We start from the raw sequence: 27,893 nt of genomic DNA on the forward strand, positions 1-27,893 counted from the left end.
TCATATCTTCAGGATCACAGTTCGTGTTATGTGCAATTTGCTGAATATACGTGGATCTAGGTCATCCTATGCTCCTGAATCACGTATATCCAACAAATTGCACATGACGCCAACTGTGATCCTGAAGATCTGAGGCAGCTGATGGAAGACAGGGAAATCTGGAGAGAGTCACATTGGTCTGGACAAGGATTCCAACAAGATAGATAGATAGGAAGGAGGAAAACAGTCAGCAACAGGCCATTTGATTCAAAATGAATTCAGTTTTAAATAATATTTATTGTAATTATAAAAAATTTCCCATAATTTGATCTTTTCAAGACTAAGGTCAAGAGGAAACTCTTGTCTTTTTTATAATCATCTTTCATTCTTGTTAGTTCTTACATCAAGTGGCTTCATGCCTTGTCTCAAATGATTTCCATTAAAAAAAGTAAATAAATAAAAAATTCTTTTACCGAAAAATTCGATTTCCAGTGTTTCTGTAAATATCTATAGACAATCAAATTAATACAAGTGTTATTTAAAATCCAAGCATTACGCTCTTACATACATAATCGAGCACTCTGGTTATTTCTCTTATACAAAGACACAACATAATACAATTGTTCTAATGGTTGCAATGATCATTTTAAGAACAAAATTGCCAATCACCATTTCATTTTGAATGATGACTGATTATATATGTATAGGCTTTATCATGATATTAACCAATATTCCTTGATAAACATAAACTTGTTTCTTAGTTTCCCCCTAAATATGAAAAAGGAATCTGAAATATATAAAAATTAAGGATTAAAATGAAAACTAATTTCAGTTCATCAAAACTGACCATTAAGATAATTTAGACACTAAAAAAAAAATTTTTTTAAATCCAGTCAACTTTCACAACTTTATTCAATCCGTGCTGCCAACGACTGATGCAGTTGTCTTCAAGTGGGTTGGTATGAAACTGCAGATCTTTTTATGCCGATTCAAAGCCCCTGATTGAGTGAATGACCGTTGGCAATGGATACATTGGTAGGGACGCTCACCCGTATGTGTGCGGCGATGAGTGACCAGTCGACTTTGCCGAGGGAACGATTTATCACAGTATTCACAAAAAAAAGCACGACGGTCTGCACTCCGAGAACATTTGTGCTGATTAAGGTCAGTCAGTTCTAGAAACGTGGCATCACATTTCTTGCATGTATGAGAAATGGGATCTCTCCTATCACCAGGAAAAGAAACAAGTGTTGAATCTGCAAGTCCACTGGTCAGTTGTCGAGATGGACTGATCACTAACTGTTCATTAATTATCTCTGGCTTTGACTTGTCCTTTTTGCTGTGAGCCGATTGAGGTAAAGATAACCCAGTTCGATCTGATGGATCATTGGAACAAGTTGAATTATCAGTGTTTAAATAATTGTCTCCTTTTTTTGGTGAAGGATTAACACTGTCATCCGTGTGGTGAACAGCTCGATAAAATGAAGACGGCAATTTGTCGTGCTCGTTTGAGAGAACTTCTTTACTCTTCTTCACAGTGTCTGTCTCATCTTGGGACACAGCCAGTGATATCTCTCCTTCATCAAATGCTGAAGTATCTTTATCCTTATCCAATAAAGCAGTGGACAGTTTAGACGTTCCTGGATTTTGGAGAACAGAATTCCTGTTTGCTTGCGAATTGGAACTTGTAGACTTTTGATTTCGATACGGACAATTTTTATGATGTCTGTTGAGCGCACTTGCCTGAATGAAATAATGATTGCAATTCGTGCAGACATAAGGCCACACATCTGCATGTGTGCGCAGATGTAATCGAAGATGACTTGAGCACGTGAAGTATTTTTGGCAAACGATGCACACAAAATCAGACTGTTTAGAGCTTAGTGTTGAACCAGATGCTCGTTTAGACTTGCCGTATTTAAAATTAAATTTTATTGGAATCGGAACAGCTTTAGTCAATCGAGGATTCTTTTCAGATCCTGCACTTACAAGTCTACGAGTCAACGAGGATCTCTTTAAAGGGAGAGAATTGCTAGATCGACTTTTCAGGCTTGGATATTTCAGCATATCCGACTTTAGACATTTTCCTGATTGCGTACGACTTCCTTGTTCCTGTTCCAAATTAATTGCCATGGAAGATTCTGCCTGATATGATGAACGGTCTTCTAATTCAAGATCATTATCAGCCTCACTTTCAGAATAATAATCAACATTCCGGCCGTTCAATGCAAGCTTGTCAAAAAGATATTTTCTTTTTTGGACAAGACTGTTATTTTCAACCACGTCTTTTGGGCTGGCATTTTTGCTGTTTTTTTTATACATATCTTTCTTGTCTAACAGAGTTTCAACAGTTTCCGTTTGCTGTCTTTGGTCTGGAAACCTTTTACCTCCAACGCCGATTGTTTGTTGCTCATTAGTTTGTGTTAGCACTTGTTCATCGGATGATGTTGTAAATTGTTCAGAAAATGAATCAGGTTTGCTAATGCTGTTCACATCTTGTTTGAAAACCTGGCGTGTGTTATGAGTGAAAGCATTCCTTAATGACGAACCATATCGGGTATATTTGGGGCTACCAGTCAGTTTGTGTTCAGGAAAAAGTATAGAATATCGCTGTTTGAGCAATGTAGATGCTGGGTTTATTTCTGACTTGTTCTGTTGCCGTTTTAAGAAAGTATTCAATTTGGAGGGCTTGCGAAAAGTTGATGACAACAGTCGTTTAAAGCGGGGCATTTTCCCCATACTTAGTTGATTAGAAAAAGACCCTTTTTGTTGAGGTGAAGTGGAACGCAAGGAAGGATTTGTGTATTTCTGTGAAGAAAGGAGATCAGAGTCTTTGGAAAAGTTCACCACATCTAAATTTGTGGATTTAGAAGAATGTCTGGGAAAGTTAACTTGATCTGGAGTGATATGATTATCGGAACTTACGATTTCCGATACATCTACTTGATGACTGGTCTTCACGTGAAGGAGTTGCTCAATAACCGATTGGAATGAAGCAGGACAGAAAGCACAATGGTCATCTGTAGACTGCCCCCTTAAATTAGAAACTGGCAGCTGTTCATGAGGGTCTCGACTTTTCATATGTATTAAGAGCAAGTTGAAATTTTCAAAGTCCACGTTACAACAATGGCACTTGTAAATATCGTGAGTCACCAAGTGCACATTTACGGCTCCTGCACTGTAGAAGTTCTTTCCGCAGCAAGTTAACTGAATCTCATCCTCGCTGACAGGAAATGTCAGACGTGTTTCTGCATTTCCAATGATGGCCAATCTTGCTAAATTACAAGTTTTTAAATGCCGGTTTAATGCGCTCGATTGAGTGAAGGCTTTCTGACAATGGCGACATCGAAAGGGTCTTTCTCCTGTATGGGTTCGACGATGCATAACCAAATGACCGCTACGTGTGAATCGCTTGTCGCAATAATCGCAGACGTATTTCTTCTCCCGGGGCATCATTTGAGCCGTAGACAAACCACTACTAAGAAATTGTCCAGTAATGTAGTTTTTCCACTGAAGCCAATCCATATTCATATCATTGGTCAGTGTTCTTTCGCTGGCGGCTGAAGCTGACAAATTCATCCCCAGGGTTTTTTTAGAAATAATCGAATCACCCAAATTAGACATACGGTCGTGTACATTGCCATTGGCAATTCTTTGCAGCAAAATAGACGTTTCTGATTGAGATATGTCTTTAACAGATTCTGAAACCTGAAATCTTTGGATAGCGTCTAAAGCTGTTGATTTGTTGACTAAAGACAAATCCGAAGCCTCGCTGGACTTTTTCTCAATGACATTATCAAATCTATTTTTTGCCATAGACAGGAGTTGTCTCCCTTGAAGTGAAGAGTTCAAAAGAGAATCATTGGCTAAATTGTCACGGCTGATTTTATCGAGATCAATACCCTCGTTCTTCACATCTATCTTTTCAGCGGAGTTTTGCATTTCTTGAAATCCCCCATCAGATCCATTGATCTCGCTATAATCATTTTCGACTTTAAAAGAATGACGAACTTCCATGTGAAAGTTATAACTTTTAGAATCAAAAAACATCTGCCCGCAACAGTTAAAGATGCTTCTTTCTTCATCTTCTTTTGTCGTTTTCAAATCCTTTCTACTACTGAAATCTAGCGCCACGTTCCACCATTGTTGGTCACTTGATGTAGAATGAGATTCTCGATGTTGAATTAATTCTGACTCATCCAGAAATAATTGGTGACAAACTTCACACTTATATAAAACATCGGCCACTTCTTTTTTTATCTCAACATCTTCCAGGTGATACGCATGCGGAAGTTTGTGGTTGTAACTTTCAGCATTGTCAACAGCTTCAGCTGAATCACTATCTTCTTCATGGTATGCTGTACCTAGATAAGATGTGCTCTCAGTAGAAGGACATGTTTTGCAATGTTGGGTAAAATCGTCCAGCTTCAGCCATTTAAGCCCACAATGCTCACATTTTATTCCTGCACTGATCTCATTATCTGGAATATTATCGATGCCTTCATAAGTGACATGTGAAGGTTGCTGGAAAGGATTGCTTTCTACAGAGATGTTATGCTTCATATCATCAAAGGTATGAACAGGAGAATGGGAAATACTGCCACTTCTTTCTGGTAAAGTCTGCTGAAATTCATGCATAACGGCATCGTAGTTTGTACTCATAATCTTGACGCTCTCGTTTTGGAACAACTTTGCTTTGATGCAAGTCTTCAAGTGTCGGTTCACGGCTGAACTCTGCGTGAACGCCTTCATGCAGTATTTACATGAAAATGGTCGTTCACCAGTGTGGGTTCTCATATGTTGGACGAGATGGCTCGACCGAGAAAAACCACGAGTGCAGCAAGAACACACATAACGTTGTTGGTCATTACCAGCATCTGACTGTTTGCTGACGGATCGAGAGATTTCACTCGTCCTCGAGCCGTCTTTTTGAATCTCTGAAGGAGTCATTTGTTGTTGATCAAGATCTTTTAGCTTATCTGTGCGTTCTTGTGTTGGATGGAACTTAGACAGATGCTGGCTGTAATCCTGCACTTCAGTGAAGGTTTGCTCGCAACAAAGAAACACAATGCTGTCGTTAGAACCTTCAGATGGGCTCTGCGTCTTCAGGTGTTCAGCTTCCATGTTTGTATTATACTCAGACGAGTTGATTAAAGATGGCTGTGATAAACTTTCTAAATTGAAATCCTTTTGCAAAGCTTTGTTTGCGACGTGGATTTGTTCCTTTGTGAAAGTATTTTTTAAATTCATATTTGTATCAGACTGGTTTGAAGTGCTTTTATCAGACGTGACATTTTGAACAGTGGAAGAATCATCTTTCTCTCTACTGTCTTCTAATAAAACAAAGTCAGGAGTATATTTACTGCCATTATCAGGATTCAAATCAGAATCCCTTGGACAATTTTCTTGCAGTTGACCTGAAATCAATTCAGTGCTTTCAAAAGCTTTTCTGACAGTCTGACTTTTTTCTTCATGGACATCTTCAGCTTTCTTACCCTCAATACTAGCTTCTGCTTTGCTTTGTTGAGGCTGCTGAGAAACACCAGTGTCTTTCATCTGATCCTTGTTGCAGGGGAGATCAGCTTCACCAACACCTTCACAATCTGAGAGATTGCCAGACGCAGTTAGAGGTGTAAAGAGGACAATGTCAGTAAACTTAGACTCCTCATCATCATTTGCATCTTCTTTGGATGCATTTGGCGAGGAGGATAGATTGGGGAAAGTTGTCGGAGCCCCACATATCTTTAAGTGCTGTTCAAAATCTAACGACGACACATAGGTATCTTTGCAGAACCAACATGTATACGGTTTCTTAACTGCATGGCATAAGATGTGTCCATCAAGTTGACCCAGACTAGCAAAATGTCGGTCACAATGTGGACAAGTTAACTTCCGTGTTGAAGCTGGTGAGTTTGTCTCTAGAGAGGTTTCCTTTTCACAGATATCCAAAGTAGATCCGATTAGAGGTTTCAATTGATTCGGTCTCGTAATATTTTTAAACATGGAATTGTTTGTGTTTTCAGCAGTTTCTTCCTTTTTTTCAGAAGACATGAAATTGCCCATATTTTCACTCTTGACATCATCATCGTTTGAAAAAGAAGTAAGAGTCCAATTTTCAAAAGATTCATGGAGATTGTTATTTGTGTTAACATTGTTCTTATTATTCGTGTTAGCTGTAGCTTCTTGACTCGCACTGTCCCTATCATTTGTTGTTGCTTCTAAACAACCAACAGTTGATAGTTTATAACCATTTATAGATTCATCTGTGTTGTTTGTATTAGTCATAACTTGACTCGCACCAATTGTATTAGGTGTATCAAAAGGATTTTTAGAGGCAGATTCTTTTTTTACGTGATCTGCTGCACGGGGACAAATTTTTAAATGTTTACCAAGCGCGCTGGTGTGCGTGAAAGCTGCAGAGCAAGACGGACAAAAGAATCGCTCACTTGTGTGGATTCCAATGTGTTCATCCAAATGATCTAAGCGAGAGAATGTTTTGTTACAATAATCACATGAGTATTTTTTGTCTGGCCCGTCAAAATCAGGGGTCGGCTCTGAAGCGCCACCGCTCAAAGGTTTACAAGTTTTTGCATTCTCATCATTCTCCATGACATCATCCACTCCTAACGATTGCGTCAAACATTCGCCAACAAATGGGGGCGTCTCCGGAGAATACTCCAGAAAAATATCTTTCTGTTGGGCTGAAGAATCTTCCTCCTGGTTACAAGGTATAGGATTTGAAATGCTTGGCAAATCAGTGTCCATGATGTCTACAAACTCACTGCCAAGGCTTAGTGAGACATTTGGCTGAGGAATATCTGGCGGGGACGGACAGAGGTCTGATGTATCTTGACAGTTTTGACTACTGACAGACTCCAGAGATCCCGGATTTTGTTCGGACAGAGGAACAGCTTTAGTTTGATTTGAAGCGGATTGCTCTACGTGGACATCTGACGGCATCTGTAGATTGTCGTGAACAACTTGCAGAGCATTGTCAAATATTTTGCTTCCTAAAACGTCAAACTCATTCTTCACAGTAGAATTCAAAACTTCTTTACTTTTGGAAACTAATTCTCTGGCATCGGATTCAAATGGAAACTTCTGAGATTTTCCTGTTTCAAGTATGCTATCACCAGCATGGCTGTCTACAGGTGAATGTTTGTATTTATTAACGTTAAAATCATTGTCAGCACTCTCTTCACACTTAATCGGACTTTGAGAAATATAATTTGCTGTTTCTCTGTCGTTATCATCATTCTTTTTGTTACTTTCTAGCTCTGCTTCACATTGAGGACCAAGCTCACCACTGTTACAGCCTGTTTCCTCCAACAGAGGGCGTCTGCTGCTTTTATGATTGAGGAGATGAGTATTTAAGTCGATACTCGAGTGAAAAGACTGATCGCAGCATGTAAACAAAACGCTACTAGTATCTTCATCTTGTGTCTGGGGAATGTTCCAAATTGAAGCCGTAAGATCAGGATAATCCGACGACGGAGGAGATAGTAAGATTGAATTTCGAACTTGTCGCCTTGCAACAAAGCAGGTTTTATTTCGATGCCTGTTGCGTGCACTTGACTGCGAAAATGCACGGCCGCAATTTTCACATTTAAAAGGTTTCTCCCCAGTATGAGTTCGGATGTGCGTCTCGACATGCGAATGTCGCAAGAATCGCTTATGGCAGTAGACGCATGGATATGTTTTCTCGGCTTTGTTCTGAACCATGACGCTGGTAGATTGAAGCAAAAAATTTCTTTTCTTTGTTCCAAGAGAATGCGTTGCTCTGTGGATCCGCAAAAGAAGATCCGAATAAAAAGACTTGGCACAAATATTACAAGAGTAAAGTTTGGTAGAGATCCGATTTGTCCGGTGCGGATTTATCTCGTGAGCTGGACCAGAAAAATATAAAGAATTTTGAGGATTTCTGTTAGTGTCAGTGGCTACAGAATTCTGGATAGACTTTTCAAAAGATTGATGGGTTACTATCTTCTTGTTCTCGGAACTTGCGTTCCTCATTGGAGACATATTGGAATGGTGCAGTTGGTTGGAAGTTCTACTATCTTCAGGTTTGGACCTTCTTGAAAGAGGCTTAAATTTCTTGACAATTTTTTCTACAAAAGAATTGGTTTTAGTCCTGGACGAAGCATGGCCGAACTGAGAGTTTGTAGCAAGAGGAGATGACTTCTGTTTTTCAAAATTTCTTTTATATTTTAAAGCATTGTAAAACTTGTTACGCAATGAATGCTTACTTTTCATGTAAAACGGCCAGGTGAAGCTGGAAGTTGGTGAACTGCGACTTAAAGATGGGACCGATCTCGCAAGTCCCGGGTTTGCCCGCAGATGTTTTCGCATATGAGTTGTAAAATGTTGGCGACTCAAAAACTCTACACAGCAAATATCGCAGCGTAACATTCTTTCACTCTTCAAAGGTTTCTGAAGAAGAAATTTCTTTTTGGGTTGCGTCGTTTGATCTTCTATTAATCTGCGTGCCATTTTCGCTGCACAGCTTTTATTTTTCAAGATAGACATACGAGAAATAGCAGTACGTATATTATCAGCTGAATCATTATCATCTCTAAGTGACATAGAGTTGCATTTAGAAGCAGGGTTTCTCATATCCGCCTTGGAATTAGAGGGATCCTTGTGCGCTTTAAGCCGGGAATCTAACAAAGTTGACTGTTGAAAGACATCACCAGTGTAAGGGATGTAGACATCATTACCGGCATTGATGTTGCGAGATGAGGCCGATGACTGATGTGAAGAAGTGGTATTTCCAGCCACACTGGAATTCACACTCTGGGCTATATTACATGTTTTAAGATGACGATTAAGAGCACTGGATTGGGTGAAGGCGTTGCCACAGTATTCACATCGAAATGGACGCTCGCGCGTATGGGTACGTAAATGCTGAGTAAGATGGCTGCTACGAATGAATTGGCGTGAACAAAACGGACAAGATTGGAGCCGGGATGTTTTTATCCGTTTGTTACCAGAGACAGTTTTTTCAATCTTTGTATTGCCTTTATTTGTTTTAACTGATTTCTCTGGGTTATTGGCATCATCGGCTTTTTTGTTTGCGTTCTCAGGTGCTGACCTTACAAAAGAGAGGCTGTTAGGTAGATTTCTGACATAACTGGAACCTGACAAACTCTTCTGGTGCTGCTCAGAATCATAAGAACTGGATTGACATGCAACATCTAAAAACGACTCAGAAAATCTTAAATACGTCTCTTTTTGTTTCTTTAGTGCGACAGGTTGATTTATTTGTCTCCTTCCTGAAGCGCTATTTTCTGTTATGAAAATTTCATCATGCACGGTTAATTTCTCAGTGTTTTGCTGAGTTGTCATGGAAACAGTTTCAATACATACATCATCATCATCATCGTCAACAATAACAGCATCAACATCATCATCATCATTCACAGAATCATTTGAAGAACTTGTTAATTTGGGTGTTATTTGCATCATTTCCGGATTAGCAGACTCGTCCATGATGGACATATTTGAGGGAAATTTGCCACTGCCTCTTTCGCTATGATTGACGGAATGTTCGGATAAATTAATGGTCACTATATCTTGCGTGGTGTTGTTGTTAAATAAATAAACAATTCCAGATTCGTTATCTATGACTCTCGTAATTTGTTCACAAGCATTCGTTCTCTGTCCCAAATCAGAAACAACAGTATTACTCAGATCCAAACCTGTGTTATTACAAGAAGTGGCATCATGTCGATAGGAGCTTGAAGATAATTGGACTGGCGCCAGCGATGGCGTCTTTTCTCCTCCTCCAGGTTTACTAAAACGAGGCAAGGAATCTGTGGACGATTTTGAATGATGAGTCTCCATGTGTTGATCATAATCTGCGGGGCTGTTAAACGTACTATCGCAGCATACAAACATGATATCGTCATCTTCATCACTACTTTCATCCTTTCTATCCCAATCATCAGCGGTGCTCACAGTGTCCCTTGAAACAGGAAAGGCTGATGTGCGTTGCGTGGAAATTGCAGAAGCCCCGTCAAGCATGGGGTCAGTTTTGGGCTGCACATCGTTATTTCCTCTATGCGGGGAATTAGCGCAAGTTTTATGATGCCGGTACAAGGCACTGGATTGCGTGAATGCACGATTGCAGTATTGGCAAACAAAGGGACGTTCCCCTGTATGAGTTCGACGATGCATTGTAAGATGTCCGTTACGCGTGAATGCTTTCGAGCAATATTCGCAGAAATATTTTCTTCTCGTTGGAGAAACTGGTGACTGCTTCATGGCGACTAGAGCTTTGTCTGTGGAAACTGACTGGCTGTCATCGTTTGAGATCTGTGATTTTTGCGCCATTGTTGGTAGGCGTATCTCTGAATCTTTCAGATTCAATGTGGATGATTGACAATTGGCAGCATGTGGAACAAAATTGGTTTGGTGCTGGAACATCTCTTGATGCGGATTACATTATCTTTGTTGCATGATGCGATCGGTATATAAAAACAGTAAATATCTTGCTCGGTTTATTTGAAAGATCTTTCATATCGGCTTATTTGGGTGAAGATGGTGAAATGAAAGCAAAGGAGCAGATGGTGGGTGTTGGGTTAGTAACAAGGCCATCACCAAAATTTACAGAGGCTACCCTTTTTAGAATCCGTCCGTTATTCCAAGGAAGAAAATCCTGTAAAATAAATTAAAGAATTCATAAGGAAAAACAAATGTTAGTTCCACTCTGTCGAGAACTCATTTTCAATATATAAAGTAAAAAGTCAATCAAAAATTATGTATGACCACTTCTAAAATTTTTAAACTTATTTCAAATCAAAATCTTAGAGAGAAGAAAAGGAAGGATAGATAAAAAAGTTGTAAGAAGGATAATACAGATAGAATTAATAATTTTTAGAACTACCTTGAAATCTTGAAATATCCAAAGCATTTTTATGATCAATGAACATACAAATTAAACCAAGTTTGTTTTTTTGATAAATATAACCAGTTCTAACATGTAAACATCCACTGAAGCTCAATTTGGCACTGGTAAAAAAAAAAAAAAAAAAAAAAAATCGGCCAAATGTACACTTTACTAAACTTTTAGTAAAAAATCATCCATTTAAGATACAAGCCTAAAACTTTTATATTTGACTAATTTTTGGATGAGAAAGTAAAAAAAAAAAAAAAAAAGAAAAAAAAGATTTCTAAATTTTTATGATATACGTACCCGTCATAGAATGAAGATGTCAAATTCCAAAAATCACGTAAATTAATCAAGCAATTTTATTTTTACACTAAAAATAATTTTTTTATGGTTTTTTAGTGATTTTGATAGTAAATTGAATCCATCACAAGACTGATTTTGCTCTCAATAGTTCGAATTGTGTTGTCTCCTTATTCATAAAACATGGCGAATCGAAAAATAGCATCTCACTTCCTCATAAAATTTGATTTTCTTAGTTAAAAATAACTACTTGATCAATTTATATGATCTTTAGAATATGACATTCTTGTTCTGTGACAGGTATGTATGTTATAAAGTGATAATGTTGGCACATTAAAAGGGTTGATATGCCATGGAGATTAAAGTCTGAAAATTCAGACGGTGGAAAGAGAAAAAAAAAAAGAAAGAAAAAGTTTGAACTGTCTTAAATGCTTGTACAGGACTGTAAAAAATAAAAAGGTGGGGGGGAACTGATAAGAAATATTCTGAGTTTTTTTCTCAAGGAAGGCCTTTGGATTATTCTGGGCCATATAAAGAAATACTGATTTGATAATAAATTCACTTCTGATGATTAGTGAAATAAAAATTGGCTGACGTTGATAAAATAATGTAATAACGCTTTTATCAAGGCATGTTAAGCATCTTTCACAGAAAATGGTTTACCGGGAAAATCAGCTGTGGGCTGAACCCAAGGAGAAATTTGGCTGTTTTTTTTTTTTGTTTTTATCATTATAATTGTAATCAGAATGTTAGGATCTTAACTAACAGCTGAGACAGGACACCACTGACAGAGTTTTCTAATGTGTGTCAAGTAAGTGAATTTATTGTCAGGGCTGAGAAGGGGATCACACACATCTTTAACAATAATGCCAATTAAGGAACCGCATTTATGATTTTGTGGGACCGGTCCAAAAAGGGGAGGAAGAACCTCTCATTTATAGTAGCGAAGAGAGATAAAAATAGATGAAGAAAAGAGAGGCATGTACCTAAAAGTATATACAGTTTTTCAAAGATTTTTCTGTCTTTTTGTTTTTTTTTGAAAATAGGTTCAATTTTAAAAAAACAACATAAGCTGTTTGTGATGCTAAATAAAATATATATGAATTTTACTGATCATTATTGGAGAAATTTTTTTATACAATACTTAAAAAAGCATTAGTTTTTAAAATAAATTTCTGTAAAATTTTATTCACTGAAGTTTTCAACTTGGAAATTTTTTTATGAAAATTAACTTAAAATTTCATACTTCACCTACAAAGTTGAAGAATAACCTTTATTGTATAAGATGAAAAGATTTGTTTTCAAAATGGATTAATTAACAGTATGAATGGCACAGACATTAAAAACAAAAATTGGAACAACGCATTTGTTATTAAAATAATTGGTGCTTCTTCAGATTGACACTTTTAGTGATAAACAAAAATTAATAAAAACTTTTATATTGTTACATACCTGTCACGGAATGAAGATTGTATTCCAAAAATCATAAAAATTGATCAAGTAGTTTTTTTTAAATTTACAAAAAACAAATTTGCTGTTTTTTTACTGATAAGTGACAGACAAAGTCATGTTTTACTAAAGAATATAAGGGAGGTAATCAGTGATTGTTTTGACAGTTTCCATATGCATTATGGTTGTCTGCACTTGTCCACTGATTTGTTGACTGCTTTCTTCACCCTCATCAAAACAGAATAAAATTTGATTAAAAAAAAAAAATACTTGATCATATTACATGATTTTTGGAATTTTTCATCTTCGCTCCATGACTGGTATGTACAGCATACAGACATTTCTGTATTTTGTTTTCTTTTAAATGCTGCCATAAGTGCCAATCTGAATAAACACCAAATAGTTGCATAATTCAAATCAACCTGCAAAAAAAAATTATACAAGAGCAAAAAAAAAAAAAAAAATGAATTAAAAAGAGGAAAGATCAAATTTTGCTTACATACTAATCTATATTATATTATATTATATTTCTCTTAGTTTGTTCGTTCCACTTTGCTTTGAAACTACTGGGCTGATCTGGCTGAAATTTTGTATGGACCTTTGTTATGATAAGGCACAGCAAACTATGTATTATGGTATCAATTCGATGCACAGTTAGGGATTAATAGGAATTAGTATTTAATGCAAAAATGAGCACAAATTTAACCATATTCAACCATCAACTTGACATAACATACTCATTCTAAATCAACAGGCTATAACTTTTGCCCAATTTAACAGACTAAAAAGTCTAGTTCATAGACATAACCGGCAAAAATAGCCGAGTTATTGTGAGTTACATTTTACAAAATCTTCAGTTTTTACTGATAAGGAGACACCACCTCAGCAAAAATAACCTCCTCAGTCATATGCAATATGGTTTCAGAAGATTCAATGTGTTAGTGGCTGAAATGATAAATCATATGAAAAGTCAAAGTTACAGTTCCGTGTCATTCTAGCAGAACAGGAACCATATTGCATATCACTGCGTAGATTATTTTTGCTGAGGTGGTTGACCACTTATCTATTTATTGCAGATTCCAGCAACTTATTCATGACACATTTTTTAATCATTTTTCGAAGGATAATGGAACTTTAACCAATGCTTAGACAAAGGTCCGATCCAATAATTGTTCTTTTTTTTACACAAGGGAGTCACCATTATCAAAGCCCAAAGGCCACTCGAGGATAAGGATTAATGAGTGTGCAGCAGTTAGCAGAATAACAACGTGGTAATCGATAAGTGGATGAAATTGGGTAGAATCTGATTATTCAAGGAAACAGCTCAACAAGAACTTGTTTACATTGAACTTGAAGATGGCAATACTATATTAGTTGGAAAGTAGGCCTGCAGAACAATGTTCCACAGGTAGAAAGTTCTAGGAAAGAAACTTAGTTCATGGAATCTGTATTTAGTTTTAAGCACAGATAGATGGTAAGGGAAATTATAGATAGTGTTTGTAGGTAAAGTGCTTTTGTGAAGTAATTATTGCTTCCGTTATGATATGTCCTTTAAAGCAGAAACAATATTACTTATGTGGCATGTTGAAAATAACAATATATCTAAAAATTATGAAAATTCATTGAGTATAAAGTTATTTATAGTTAAAAATTATTTATATAGAAAATTGGGGAAAATTGCATTTTTCGTAGATGTTTTAGAGTAGACAGTGTAGATTTCAGAAACACAGGACATTACTCAGAATATATATATATTATTCCTTAATTGGAATTCATTTTTTGAGATGAGCATTATATGTTAATTTTTATTTTCATTTCGGACTATTAGTCTCATCTTTATTAGTTGTTGTTTTTGGATCTTTTTATTGGTTCACAACGTTTCGGCCAACTTCCTCTGGCCTTCGTCAGGTGGTAACCGCGACGGATAGGAACTTCGAATAATATATATATATACCAAATCGGTACGGACCCGACTATGGAAGATCAGATAATAAATAAACGTGGATTTATAAGATCAAAGAATCCAACCTTGATCGCCCTTCAGGGCCCGTGGCGCAGTTGATAGAGACGTTGAATCTCTACGGTTCCAGATGAACATTGTCTGAAGATAGCGGTTTCAATCCCACCCAAAGCGTGCCAGAGGTTAATTGGTCAAAAATGTGGTGGACGACAACAACTATGAATGGCAGTGATGGCTGAGAATGCAGTTAGGAGATTCGAAGTTCCTATCCGTCGCGGTTACCACCTGACGAAGGCCAGAGGAAGTTGGCCGAAATGTTGTGAACCAATAAAAAGATCCAAAAACAACAACTAATAAAGATGAGACTAATAGTCCGAAATAAAAATAAAAATTAACATTACTCAGAATGTATATTTTAGATTACATCGTAATGCCATTCAAAATGTAAAGCCCATATCGAAAAGACTTTTTTCACTAAAAACACAATAGCAGTTGTTCTACTTTATGAATTTTTGGATATATTACTATTTTTGACATAAGTAATATTGTTTTTGCTTAAAACAATATACTTTTTTAAAATCAATCTGTCACCTCTCTTTGAATAAGCACCAATTTTTAAAACACAAAATGACAGTATGTCAACATGAAATCCTGTCTGTCACATTAAGAATGGCTTTCTACATAGAAAGACCATAGAGAAGGGAGAACACTGCATTTTTAATGAATCATCTGGTAGTTTTTACTTTGATATCTTCTGGTCACCTCTGTAAACCTTTTGGAAGATGCTGATATGAAGTTTCTGGAGATTGGGTTGCAAACTGGATATGGATCTGGAAATCAATAAAGCCGTCTAATATATGCTAGTATAGCTCCCATATTTACAAAGCTGTTTAAATGTTGCCTTAAGGAGAAATGCTTCCCAACACCGTGGAAAACTTCATCAGTTTGTCTTGTATTTAAAAATTCCGGTCATCTGCTTCTTAGTACAGACTAATCAGTCTCCTGTGCATCATGAGTTGCTGGAATTTGTGATAAACAGAAAAGTGGTCAACCACCTCAGCAGAAATAACCTACTCAGTGACATGGCGTATGGTTTCCGTTCTGTTAGATCTACAGCTGATGTGCTAACTGTTATATCACATAGGATTAGTTAATCTCTCAATAAAGCCTTCATTACTAGAGCAATAGCTCTGGACATATCAAAGGCTTTTGGCCTACTTCACAAGATTGCCAGTTATGGAATAGCTGGAAATGTCTTCTCAATTATTAAATCCTTTCTCTCTGAGTAGTTGTCGATGGGCAGAAATCAGAAGCTCATAGTATCACTGCTGATATCTCTCAGGGTTCCATCCTGGGCCCAACTCTCTTCCTGATCTTCATCAATGATCTCCCGAATCACATTCTTAGATCATTCGTAGACATTTATACAAACAACACCACAATCTATGGTAACACTTCAAAGGCCAACAATGACCAAGATCTTTCTGATTCTCTCTCTTCTGATCTTGAGCATGTGGTGAAATGAGGAAAAAGTGGCTGGTTAATTTTAATGCAGCTAAAACCAAGCTTCTCTTTTTTCATCATAATCGTTCTGACCCCCATCACAACCCAATTAAAATGAATGGCTCTTGTCTTGGGAAAGCTTCATGTCTTGACAAGTTTCTGGGACTGACCTTCACTCCTGATCTGAAATGGAACACATACATCTAATCTGTTGGCAAGATCGCTGGCAAAATAGTTGGATCACTCTACTGCTCCAGTAGGTATCTCATGGCTGATGCAATCCTCTGTCTGTATAAGAGCCAAGTACATCCTAAATCAGAGTACTGTTACTACATCTGGGCAGGAGCTATTAGGCATGCCCTATCTTGCCTCGATAGAGTTCAAAACCAGCTTTGAAACCTAGTAGGTGATGCCCTTTTCTCTTCCTTGCAACCTCTTTCCCACAGAAGAGACATTTCAGGTCTGTTCTATCATTATTTCATGGTAAGTGCTTGTCTGAGCTCCAATCTATGATCCCTCCTTGCCAAACTTTCACAAAACACTCGACTAGCTACAACCACTATCAACAGTTTCTCCCACTCTCTATGCCTAAATCTAAACACAGATTCCACAAATGCAACTTCTTTCCTAGAACTGTCCGCCTGTTCCATTGAGCGGTTTCCGAATTGACTACAGTATGGTACTAGTCTCCAAATCTAATATAAACAAGTTCTTATTGAACTGGACCCATAATTAATCAAATTGTATGCAACTTACACCATTAACGATTAACTAATCTCCGGGAATCGATGGTCTACCCTACGAAGTGTACATGAGGTTGTCCCACATCTTTGTTCCCTTGCTGACAGTTTTATTCAACTCATGGTTTAGGAATGGCTCAATCCCCAAGTACTTTACCATGGATGTCGTGAAGCTGTTACGCAAAAGTAAAGATAGTGGGGATAGGCTAGATAATTATCTGCCCTTAACGATGCTTAAAGATTTTCATCAAGATTTTTGCCAATCGTCTGCAGCTTGTCCTGGCTAGTCTCATTAGCCCCGAGCAAATTTGTGCCGTGAAGGGCAAGACAATCCAGGATAACTTGCACTTGATACGCTTGATGATAGAAAAAGTTGACACAGGCTGTGCTGATCAATTTAAATCAGTCCAAAACCTTCGATAGGGTGAATCATCGTTACTTGGGGCTGTTTTGTTGGCGGCCAGTTTTGGCCCGCAATTTCGCACGTGGGTTCACCTCCTTTATGTAAACCCCGCGATGATAGAAATGAATGGGAAGAGATTGAGGCCCTTCAGCTTATCCGGATCTATTCGTTAAGGTTGTCCTTTGTTCTATGTGCTTGCATTGGAATCCAGTTCTATGCGGTAGCACTTTGCCAGGCACCTCTTCCTTGGTAAAGTACTCCACCTACGCCAACGATGTAACACTGCTTGTGATGAGCAATGCTGAGATTAGTGTCGTTGGCATGGAAATCAGATTGTATGAAACGGTAGTAGGAGCCAAAATTAACTGCGACAAATCTTCGGGTTTGCACATCGGTGTCTGGAGGGGAGTCTTCGTTCAGGGATCCTTTAGCAGGAGCAACGGGCCTTGCAGCATACTTGCCATCTGGTTCAGTCCTGACCTTCAGCCAGAGAAAAATTGGTCGGAAATCCTGAAAGCGGTCTGGTCTGTAGCTAGTCTGTGGATAAAACCTTTCGTTAAAGGGGAGAGCAGAGGTGTGCATATCGCACATCTATCCACTCTTCATTTATCATCTTTCCATTCTTCCTCTCTCGTCAGATATGCTACTATATTTGCAGCGGGCACTTTTCAAGTTCTTATGACATGGAAAGGCATCTATGGTCTGTCACCATATTTGTTATCCCCACCCTATAGAAGGTGGCCTGAGTATGACAAATGTGAAGATTCGTCTGCACACGCTTCCGCTCTTTTACCTGCATCAAATGTATGCACTAAGTGAGGGAAGTGGTGGCCTCTGGAAAGAGGAGACTCTGAAAGCCTTTCTGGCTTTGAGAAGTGTGCATTCTTCAGAGAGGGAGGCACACAAGTTGCTCTAAGGCGGGTACTTCTATTACAAGTGTCGCCATGCATTGAAGTTCCTTCTAAGAGTGAAAGAAAGCCTCTCTAGCACTCTGCTATTATCCCAAAGGGCATTATATCGGGTATAAGTAAGGGGCTCTCTTTGACGAAGGGGTAGCTTCGCTCAATCTGGCCTTGGGCGCCTGGGTCAGGGTGTCTTCCTAATGACGATGCATCTCTGACCTGGCTGGTGATTCGTGATGCTCTCTGGATTGGCAAGAGACTACATTTGGCTTGACGATTCCACCTATATGTAAATAATCTGGTGATGAGGTTGAGACTTTATGTCACAGCTTCATTTATTGTTGCACCGTTGTGCCACGGATTGAATTTGTTACAAGTCTCATGGTTTGCATACTGAAGTCTCAACTTTTATTCTGGTACCGATCAATGTTTGTAGGCAACTGATGGGCTCAGAAGAGAAATGTTTTTGACCTTATTAGCTGTAATGAGAGGTGTGATTTGGAATGCATGTATGAAAATGGTCTATGGATTTGAGACCTTCACTCCTCTCGACCTTCTGCGAATCTTCCATCATCATTTAAAGGGTCGCATTAAGGCCAAGAGGGTTAGACTAGCTTTGTTTGACTTTGCTGAAAGGTAGGTGTCTGTTGCGTGTGTTTGATGCATGAATAGAGCAAGGCTTGATTGGTACTTGGATGTGTCTTAGGCAAAGAATTTTGGGACACAGAAATAAATGTCAGTTTTGACACGTGTTTTAGTCAAGAGCAGGTTACAGTTAAAGCTAGAGTAAGGACCATAAATGGTAGTGTCGTCAGCATAAATGTCTACAAATGATGTAAGGATATGATTTGGAAGATCATTAATGTAGATCAGGAAAAGAGTTGGGCCCAGGATGGATCCCTGAGGGACACCGGCATTAATACTGTGAGCTTCTGATTTTTGCCCCTCAACTACTACTCTTATGAACCTATCAGAAAGAAATGATTTAATAATTGAGAAGACTTTTCCAGCTATACCATAGCTAGCGATCTTATGAAGTAAACCTTTATGCCATACCCTATCAAAGGCTTTAGATATGTCAAGAGCAATTGCCCTAGAAAGATTGCCACCGTCGAGAGATTTGCTAATCCTATGCGATATAACTGTAAGGACATCTGCTGTAGATCTAGCAGAACGGAAACCATATTGAGTGTCACTAAGAAGGTTATTTTTGTTGAGATGGTTGATTACTTCTGTATTTAACACAGATTCTAGCAACTTACTCATGACGCACAGGAGACTTATTGGCCTGTACTGAGAGGGGGATGAGCGATCACCTGAATTCTTAAATACAGGGCATACTGATGAGATTTTCCAGGGAGATGGGAAACTATTCTCCTTAAGACAACGTTTAAACAGTTTTGTAAGTATGGGCGCTAATTCAGGTTGAAGTTTTTTGAGTACTATAATTGGAATACCATCAGGGCCAGTTGCTTTACTCGAATCAAGGTTTTTGATTAGCTTCGCAACATCACGTACAGATATACGTATATCACATAGTGTGTTTTCTGATACAGGAGGAAATATTGAGGGTTGGCGGTCTTGGTCGCAAAGGGTAGAATTAGCTGCAAAGTTCTTGACAAAGAGTTTGGCTTTGTCTGATGCTGACGAGATTACCTCAGGTCCATTGATAATAGTTGGGATGGAGCACACGCTTCTGTTCAGGATTCTGTTTGCTATTTGCCAAAACTGGTGGGAACCAAGCCGCTGCTCAGCTACTTTGGACTTAACAGATTGAGCATACAACTCTCTTGCGTTCCTTATTACTTTCTTACAATGGTTGCTGGCAGTCCTGAAAACGGCTTTAGTTTCCATACATCTATTACGTTTGAAGCAGTGGAAAAAGTGATTTCTGTGCGCAATGGCAGCAGCACATTCTGGAGAGAACCATGGCTGGCTGTTAGGTTTTTGCTGAAACTTTTTAGAGGGTATGAAATGGTCAATACCTACAATTAACCATTCAGTTAGGTCTAATACTATAGAGGACACATCCTTTTTAAACATGGAATGCAGAGGTAGATCAGATATAAATGTACGGAAGCTATCCCAGTCAGCCTTAGTGTATCGATATACTGTACGATGAAGAGGTACGTCTGGGGACTTATTACATTTCATTTTTATCTTAATTGATACAACAGAGTGGTCGGAAGATCCAAGAGGCGACAGAACAGAAACTGAACATAGTTCAGGGCAAGTTGTGAGAAAAAGGTCTAGTAGGCTCGCATACTGGCCGTCATTATCGGGCACACGGGTAGGTTCCTGAACAATCTGAGTGAGGTCATAGGCAATGGAGAAATCATGACAGAACCTCCCCTCATCATCGGTCTTGTTTGAGTGGGTCAACCATTCGACGTTGTGAACATTGAAGTCTCCACATACGTGAATGTTAGCTGAAGGATAAGTAGAAAGGACTTGGTCAATTTTCTCAGATATGCTTTGAAAGATAGTAACTCCGCTGTTGTGGGGGCGATAGAGAGTAAATATAAATGCAGTAGTGTGAGCTAAAGCAACCCGGAAGCACATATAGGGTAAGTTAGGATCTTCCCTGGAGATGTCCCTTCCACATGGAAAGCTATCTTTAATATAGGCACATATTCCATGCCCATGGCGATCTTGGGGTTCAGATGGTGAAAACAAGGGAATAGTATTAAGTCTTATGCCACACAAGCCAAATTTATCTTGATATTAATTCATTAGAGAAATACGGGCAAAAAGTTTCCCACTTCCAATAAAAGTTTTGGAGTTATCGCTATAGATAGCCCTCGGAATAGCATATTGATTTGTGAAGCAAGCCAGAACTTGAAAGAAGGACAGCACGCTCATGTCCGGAACCACCTCTATATGGACGGCTCTCACGTTCAAGCAAGTGAAAACTAACAAATAAATTTTTCTGTCAGTTTCCCTCTTTCACCCAGACATGGCCAGTGAAGTCAACGCCTGTATGCTGGTAAGGCACTTCAAAATCAGCATGAGGAGCCGGTAGACTAGCCACGGCATTGGGAAGCACCGGTCTGGAATTGTATCCCTTACATCTTGCACAAGATGCCAAGACCTTATTTACCGTTTGTCTACCTTGTGGAACTCAGTAGCCGCTCTGCCTCAATTCAGCCAAGGTTGCTCCAGTTTCCAAATGTGAACATTTCACATGACAGTCTACAACAATAAGTTTTGTAATTGGGTGATGTTTTCCAAGCAAAATGGGATGTTTTACCTTATACGCCAGATGTGAAGATCGGTCAAGTCTTCCCCTTGAGCGGATTAGTCCATCAGAATCCAGAAATAGATCCAAAGCACAAACTCGCATGGGTTCCTTGTTCCTTATAGGTTCCGTCAGATACTCAATCTCTGCAGGAAATTCCTGTCTCTGGAGTAATTTCAGCAAATAAACTGTGTCTTTGGAATTGTTGTCCCATTCACGCCCCAGTTTAATAACTAAAAACTTGTAGACCAATGAGGTTACTCTCAGCAAACGAGAAAAGGTTGCGAACCTATGTATAGGCATGATAGAAGGGCATTCTTGGCCCATGATCAGTGAATAGTTCATCGAAGCATGAGCCATCCGTCGGCATTTAAGCATAGTAACTCCTGTGCTGGCCACTGAAGGAGTCATCCGCCTAGCCAAGAGGGACCAGTACACCAAAATTCAAAATTGGATAGAAACCTTCTCATCGTTAATCCTCTCGTTATCATATCAGCAGGATTATCCGTCGTGGCCACATATTTAAAAATAGGCTTTAGTCCATATTGTGATTCCAACTCGCGATTCATCAGTAAAATGTCCTTCAATCTGTTTTTAGCAAAAATGTTTTGCTGGCCATAGATTGCAACAACAGCACAGACAACACTACCTGGGCATCGGTGGCCACGCACAACCTAGCTGGAATAAACTGCTCACAATTATTCAGGATGGTTGGCAGGCATTTTAGTGCAAAATAAACTGCCATTTGCTCTAACACAGGCAGAGTTTTTTTCTTTCACTGAGGCAACCTTTACCTTAGCGAATAGCAAGTAAGATCGGCAGTCTTGCACCACGTATGCTGCAAATCCATACGCTTCCTTAGATGCATCACAAAAGATGTACAGGTCACCAGGTTTCCTGCAACGAGGGCCTGTCTATCAAAATGAAGATCACTTAACCCTGACAGGTCCTTAGAAAGTTCTTTCCAACCACTCAAAATCTCAGGAGGAAGAGGATCATCCCAACCAAAACGATTCTTCCACATAGTTCTAATAAGCACATGACTTCGGACTGTAACCAGGAGGTAGAGAGACAGTGGGTCGAATAGAAGCTTCAGAAAGGATCCTTCTCTTCGTTGAAGCACCAGGATCACACTGAATAGGTGCCACATGCATTTTTTTCTGAAAGGGGATTGTATTGATACCCCAATATCCTCTTCCATTCGTTGTCGTGTACACTTAGTGTACCATCACTTTTCATCCTATCTCGGAGGGCGTCAACATTTGTTTTACATGACTGGATAATAAATCCTCCCTCCCGCAGACATTTCTTTGTAAAGGAATATAGTTCGACAAGTTTGTGCGGATCTGCTTCAGCTGTAACAAGGTTGTCCACATAAAATCGTGTTTCCATCATCTTCCGACAATCATCCAATGGATACTGAGCTGCATGAAATTTAAGAATACACCCAATATGAATGGGCTGGCAGTGAACCCAAAAATCAACGTAGAGTATCTAAAACAGCGAAAATGATCTCCGTCCTTGATGAAGAAACAGAACCTGTTCTTGTCAGCTTCCAGACTGAGACGTATCATTAAGAATGCCTTTCAAATGTCCACCAACAGAATGTAGTGATTAGTTCTGAAGCTCATCAACAAATTTAGCATGTCTCCTGTGAGGTTGATACCAAAGTAAGCGGCTTCATTAAGGGACATTCCGTTACCAGTCTTCAAGCTACAATTGAAAACAGGACGGATTTTGGTCGTAGCTGTAGGGTCATGCTTCACAACTGGCCGATGTGGTATCCATACATAATTCTGAAATTCGTGGACGGATACAAAGATCTCAATTATACCATCCTGCTCCTGTTGCCGGAACACTTCCAAGTAGTCCTGATACATATTATTTTTAATCAGGTCCTTAGTCACCCGGTCCAAGATACGTAAAGAGACAGCATGATTAGACGGGACTCTGGCTAACTTATCAACATACCAGGGAAGCTCCACATAGTATGTGCCATCTTTGAACTCTATGGCATTTTGAAAGCGCCTTATCTGCTCCTGATCATAGTCAGAGAAGCTATTTTTATCATGTATTTCCAAAGATTCCAGGTTGAACATCTGTTCCAACCCCCTCTGTACTTCACTATCAGGGAAGACTCCGCCAAGGGGTCTAGGTATGTGGGTTGGCTCTCAAGAACAAAACACAGGTGGGAGGAATGCACTTGGAGTCTGCATCATTACCGAGTTAAACGAGAGGTGTGTTACCTCATGGGGAGTTTGATCCTCAGAGAAGGAGGATTCCACAGTTCCAAATGGAACAACACCTGCTGGTGTGGAAAAGGCCCATCCCTTCAAACAAGGAACAATTTGAAAGGGCCGCAATTGATGTAGGAGGTCCAAACCGATAATACCTTTGATTGGTATGAAGTCCGAGCCAGTTTCAAATTTCCCAGCCAAGGAACATTTAACATCCCGGAAGGCATGTAACAAGAGTTCCAAATTTGTTAGTCGGACAGACAAATCGATCATCTCGGCTACCAAAATTCCATAACCCAAATTGATGTCCAGAGCAACTTCTTTGAAACTTCCATCACATTCGCCAAGCAGGGTGGATAACCTAATCTGGCAATCCATTCCAATTGTCTCTATTAAGCCCAAGCCATGCAGTACATCAACAGACAGATATGACCTCCCACTGCCTGTGTCCAGGAGGCAATTGATTGCAATAGACTTCTTTCCCCTGCTGAAAGTCACAAACAAAATGGGGTGGGGGGAGCAAGCTTCAAGAATATCCAGGCCACGTCTGGGAGCTAGTGTCTATATGGAATGATGAGGTAATCTTGGGTATCCTTGTCACTCTCTGAGAAGAACTCCTTCCACTATCAAATGAAGTACTGGCAGAGGTGCCGACCTTGACCTGTAGTCGTTTAATTGCCTCCCCGGTGAGCTCCAATATGGAAGACAAGGATGGTATGCGGCTCCCCGTCAACCCAATCATTTTCCCCTTTAGCTCCTTAGGAAACTTAAAAAACAGAATCTTGGCCATTAAATGAGCGCCACCTGAAGTATTCACAGAAAAGTCACAGGAATAAACATTTCCTAGCTCCTCCAAGAGGGAAGCAGTCTTGGAAATAAACTCGCCAAAATCCGAGTAGAAGATCTCCTTCCTTGGTGTATAATCAAGTATGTCTTGGAATATTTGATCAATGATCTCATCGATATTTAAATATTCCTTTTTCAGTAAAGCAAGGGCACGTTGATAATTTGCATCTGTGCAGCTCAGATGATTGATTAGCCTCAAGCCTCTGTCCATAAGGGAGCATTTTAAGAAATTTAAACGTTCAGCGTCGTTAGTCATACCAACCACACAGTTTTCAAATCTTGACAAAAAGTTCTGGAAACTCGTGTGATCGGTAGCCATCTCAGAACCACCAAATGTGGGTCCAGTGATCTGTATCTGTGGAGGTTTAACTACAGATGAAGCTGAACTTCTTCCTGATGTCGAATGAGGAGTTGTATCCATGAAGGAACTGGCAGTAGGTGCAGCCAAGGTATCATCCTATTCACCCAACTCTGTATGATATTCCATGAGTTGTGATGCCCAACTAACTTCTGTTTCCAGTACATCCGTCTCTGGAACTTGAGCTAATTCCAGCTTAGTGATGCATACTTCCATTTCATGAATATACTCCAAAACATCCTTGCGGAAGATCGCATAAGCGTGCGGGGTCACTCTATCTCCATGACACAGCTTCAACCGTTCCTCAACCTTTATCTTCAGTACAGTTATCCGTTGAAGGATCCGTTCCATGGAAACTTCCATGCTGAATAACGAGTTGATCAATTATGTCACAGATCAGCGAAAAAGGATAATTCTTAAAAATTCTTTTTTGCAATTTGATAAAAAAAAAAAAGGTTGAAGGGCGATGCTTAAAAGGTGCAGGCAGCAAGCAAGGTTACAAAAAAGAAATCCTCCTTAAGCGATCTGCCCAACGGGGTCTGGTAACAGAACTATCTAAAATTCCGAAGTAGAAGACTATCTGTTCTCAGTCTGTACTGTGACACAGTACTACTGTGTTATCATAGAGACCAACCCTGAATATATAGGCTGTAATCACTCCCCACCCCTCCTACTCAATCCTGACTATAAATATCAGAAGTAAATAGACATTCAAATTGGTCACAATATTCCCCGTCGCTGAGCCTGCTAGATGTAAGTAACATTCATCCAACTCATTTTTTTTTTCCACATATATAAACAAAAAGGCGTTGGGTTAGTAACAAATAAAACAATAGTGTGTGTGTGTGTGTGTGTGTGTGTGTGTAAATAAATCTTTTTTTTCTGCTCCAAGAACCCGGTTTTTATTTTGTGTAGTCGCCTTTCGGCTGTAATTGTAACTTGTTACGGGATTTTACCGAATTGGCTGTCATGGGGTTGATCTATGTAAGCACCTTTTATTATTATTATTTTGTTCTACTTTTAACTGAAACTTGAAAATCTTATTAAAAATAAAAACAACAAACAATACGACCTAACTTTATATAAAATAATATATATTATTATCGATTTAATGTCGACAATTCAACTAAATAGAATTCTTAACGGCACACAGATTTTCCTATAGTTAAATGTATTTTTTCTTCTACAATGTTTTTTTTTTTGTTGTTGTTGTTGTTGTTATCTTCACCATTTTTCACGGATAGTAAATGAGAATTAAAAACTAAGACTATTATACGTTTTATTTCCTTCGGCCACGACACACAAGAGAGGAAGAAAATGAAGACACCGGTGCGAGGAAAAAAAATAGACATTATTCGGTCGCCCCCATCAAAAATGCTAAATTAGCCTCAGACTGTTTACGGATACTAAATACAAAAAAAAAGTAAGAAAATGCCTGCTTCACAACAGAAGAGAGAGGGATGCATTGATCTATAAAAGTAAATCGCATCCCACTGGTTGCATTAGAAGAATAAACAAGCAAAGAGAATGATCATAAATAATATTTCTTTTTCTACATATATATTATGTACTTACCCGATTGCCGACATGAAACAACAAACATGATTTCAATCAAAGGGACGTAACTCTGCATTTCCGTTTAAGATAAATAAAAACTTCCGTTTTGGTGTTTTTTTTTTTTTTTCCTCCGAAACTTTTTCGAACGCAATCTAACAGCGACAACGGTTGAGAGTTTTTTTTTTTTTGTTGTTGTTTTAATAACATTGTCTTCAGTTTTAATTCTATATAAATAACTTCTTTAAACATAACAGACTTCATATTTATTAAAAAAAAAAAAGGGGGGTAAAACTTGCGGAGAATGCTGTTTTACGTTTTTTTTTTTTTTTGAAATGGAAAGGAAATTTAAATTTCGGTACTCCTGCAGTATTTTACCCACCGATTTCACGATCTTAGCCGAGCGTTGATCGACATCCGTCGGAAAACGCCGGAACATGGCGAGCGGTACGATACTCTATCAGCCAATCAGGGCGCTTCAAACGAACGCGCAGCAGACGAATAATTTTCATTGAAATTACACACATAGCGTTTCATTTCAGTTATTTTATTGTTCAAAGTAAAAATACACAGCCTTTCATTTCAGCTATTTAATTTAGCGATATCAAATCGCGGAAGGCTACCCGGTTGGGAAGGAGCTTCTTTCCACATCCTCTGAAAACCCTTTGCTCCCTACTTTGCCTCTACAGTAGCAGTGTCAGAAATTTCGTGAAAATAGTGAATAATTCCACCCCATCTTTCCAAGCTTATAACTCCTCGAAAAATGTAATTCAAGCCCTAATTTTTTTTTTCAATTAAAGGAGTAAGGACCAAGGTTTTATTAAAAAAAAAAAAAAAACAAAACAATGTGTTTTATTTTTTTTAAAAAGGTTTTAAACTTCGGACTTTACAGGTAAATTTCTAAAAAACTGATTTTTTTTTTTGTTTTAAATTTGAATATATTATTTATTGACCTTTTCTCTTCAATTTGTGATATATAAACCTATTAAACATAAATTAATTATTTACTTTTTAATAGACATTTCAAAATGAGAGGCGTAAATTATTCGACCCCCTATCTTTCTAAGCTTATAACTCCTCGAAAAATGTAATTCAAGCCCTAATTTTTTTTTCAATTAAAGGAGCAAGGACCAAGGTTTCATTAAAAAAAAAAAAAAAAAAGACAAAAAGAAAAAATGTGTTCTTATAAAATAAGGTTTTAAACTTCGGACTTTACAGGTAAATTTCTAAAAAACTGATTTTTTTTTTTTGTTTTAAATTTGAATATATTATTTATTGACCTTTTCTCTTCAATTTGTGATATATAAACCTATTAAACATAAATTAATTATTTACTTTTTAATAGACATTTCAAAATGGGGGGGCGTGAAAATGGGGGGGCGTGAAAATGGGGGGGCGTGAATTTAAAAAAAACGTTTGTCTAAAATATTATATTCGGCTTATTGGAAAGAACATAAAATTTCACATTGACCCTGAAAATATCGTAAAAATAGAATCAATAGAAAAATTTTGATAGATTTTTAAAATTTAAAA

The 27,893-nt window shown here is 38.4% G+C and overlaps 2 protein-coding genes across 2 annotated transcripts; both read right to left on the reverse strand.

Annotated features, from left to right (window-relative positions):
* Positions 1-745: 745 nt before the first annotated feature.
* Positions 746-26,740, reverse strand: LOC145277544 (uncharacterized). The gene is made up of 2 exons (XM_080129012.1): positions 26,382-26,740; positions 746-10,636 (listed from the first exon to the last, which is right to left on the reverse strand). The coding sequence occupies exon 2, from the start codon at positions 10,402-10,404 to the stop codon at positions 892-894; it is 9,513 nt and encodes a 3,170-aa protein (XP_079985138.1). The 5' UTR covers positions 10,405-10,636; positions 26,382-26,740; the 3' UTR covers positions 746-891.
* Positions 22,952-23,464, reverse strand: LOC145277458 (uncharacterized). Its single transcript, XM_080128821.1, has one exon. The coding sequence runs from the start codon at positions 23,462-23,464 to the stop codon at positions 22,952-22,954; it is 513 nt and encodes a 170-aa protein (XP_079984947.1).
* Positions 26,741-27,893: the final 1,153 nt, after the last annotated feature.

The sequence above is a fragment of the Euprymna scolopes genome, chromosome 6 (genome assembly GCF_053919585.1).
Source record: "Euprymna scolopes isolate OS-2025 chromosome 6, ASM5391958v1, whole genome shotgun sequence".
In the NCBI taxonomy this organism is placed as follows: domain Eukaryota; kingdom Metazoa; phylum Mollusca; class Cephalopoda; order Sepiida; family Sepiolidae; genus Euprymna; species Euprymna scolopes.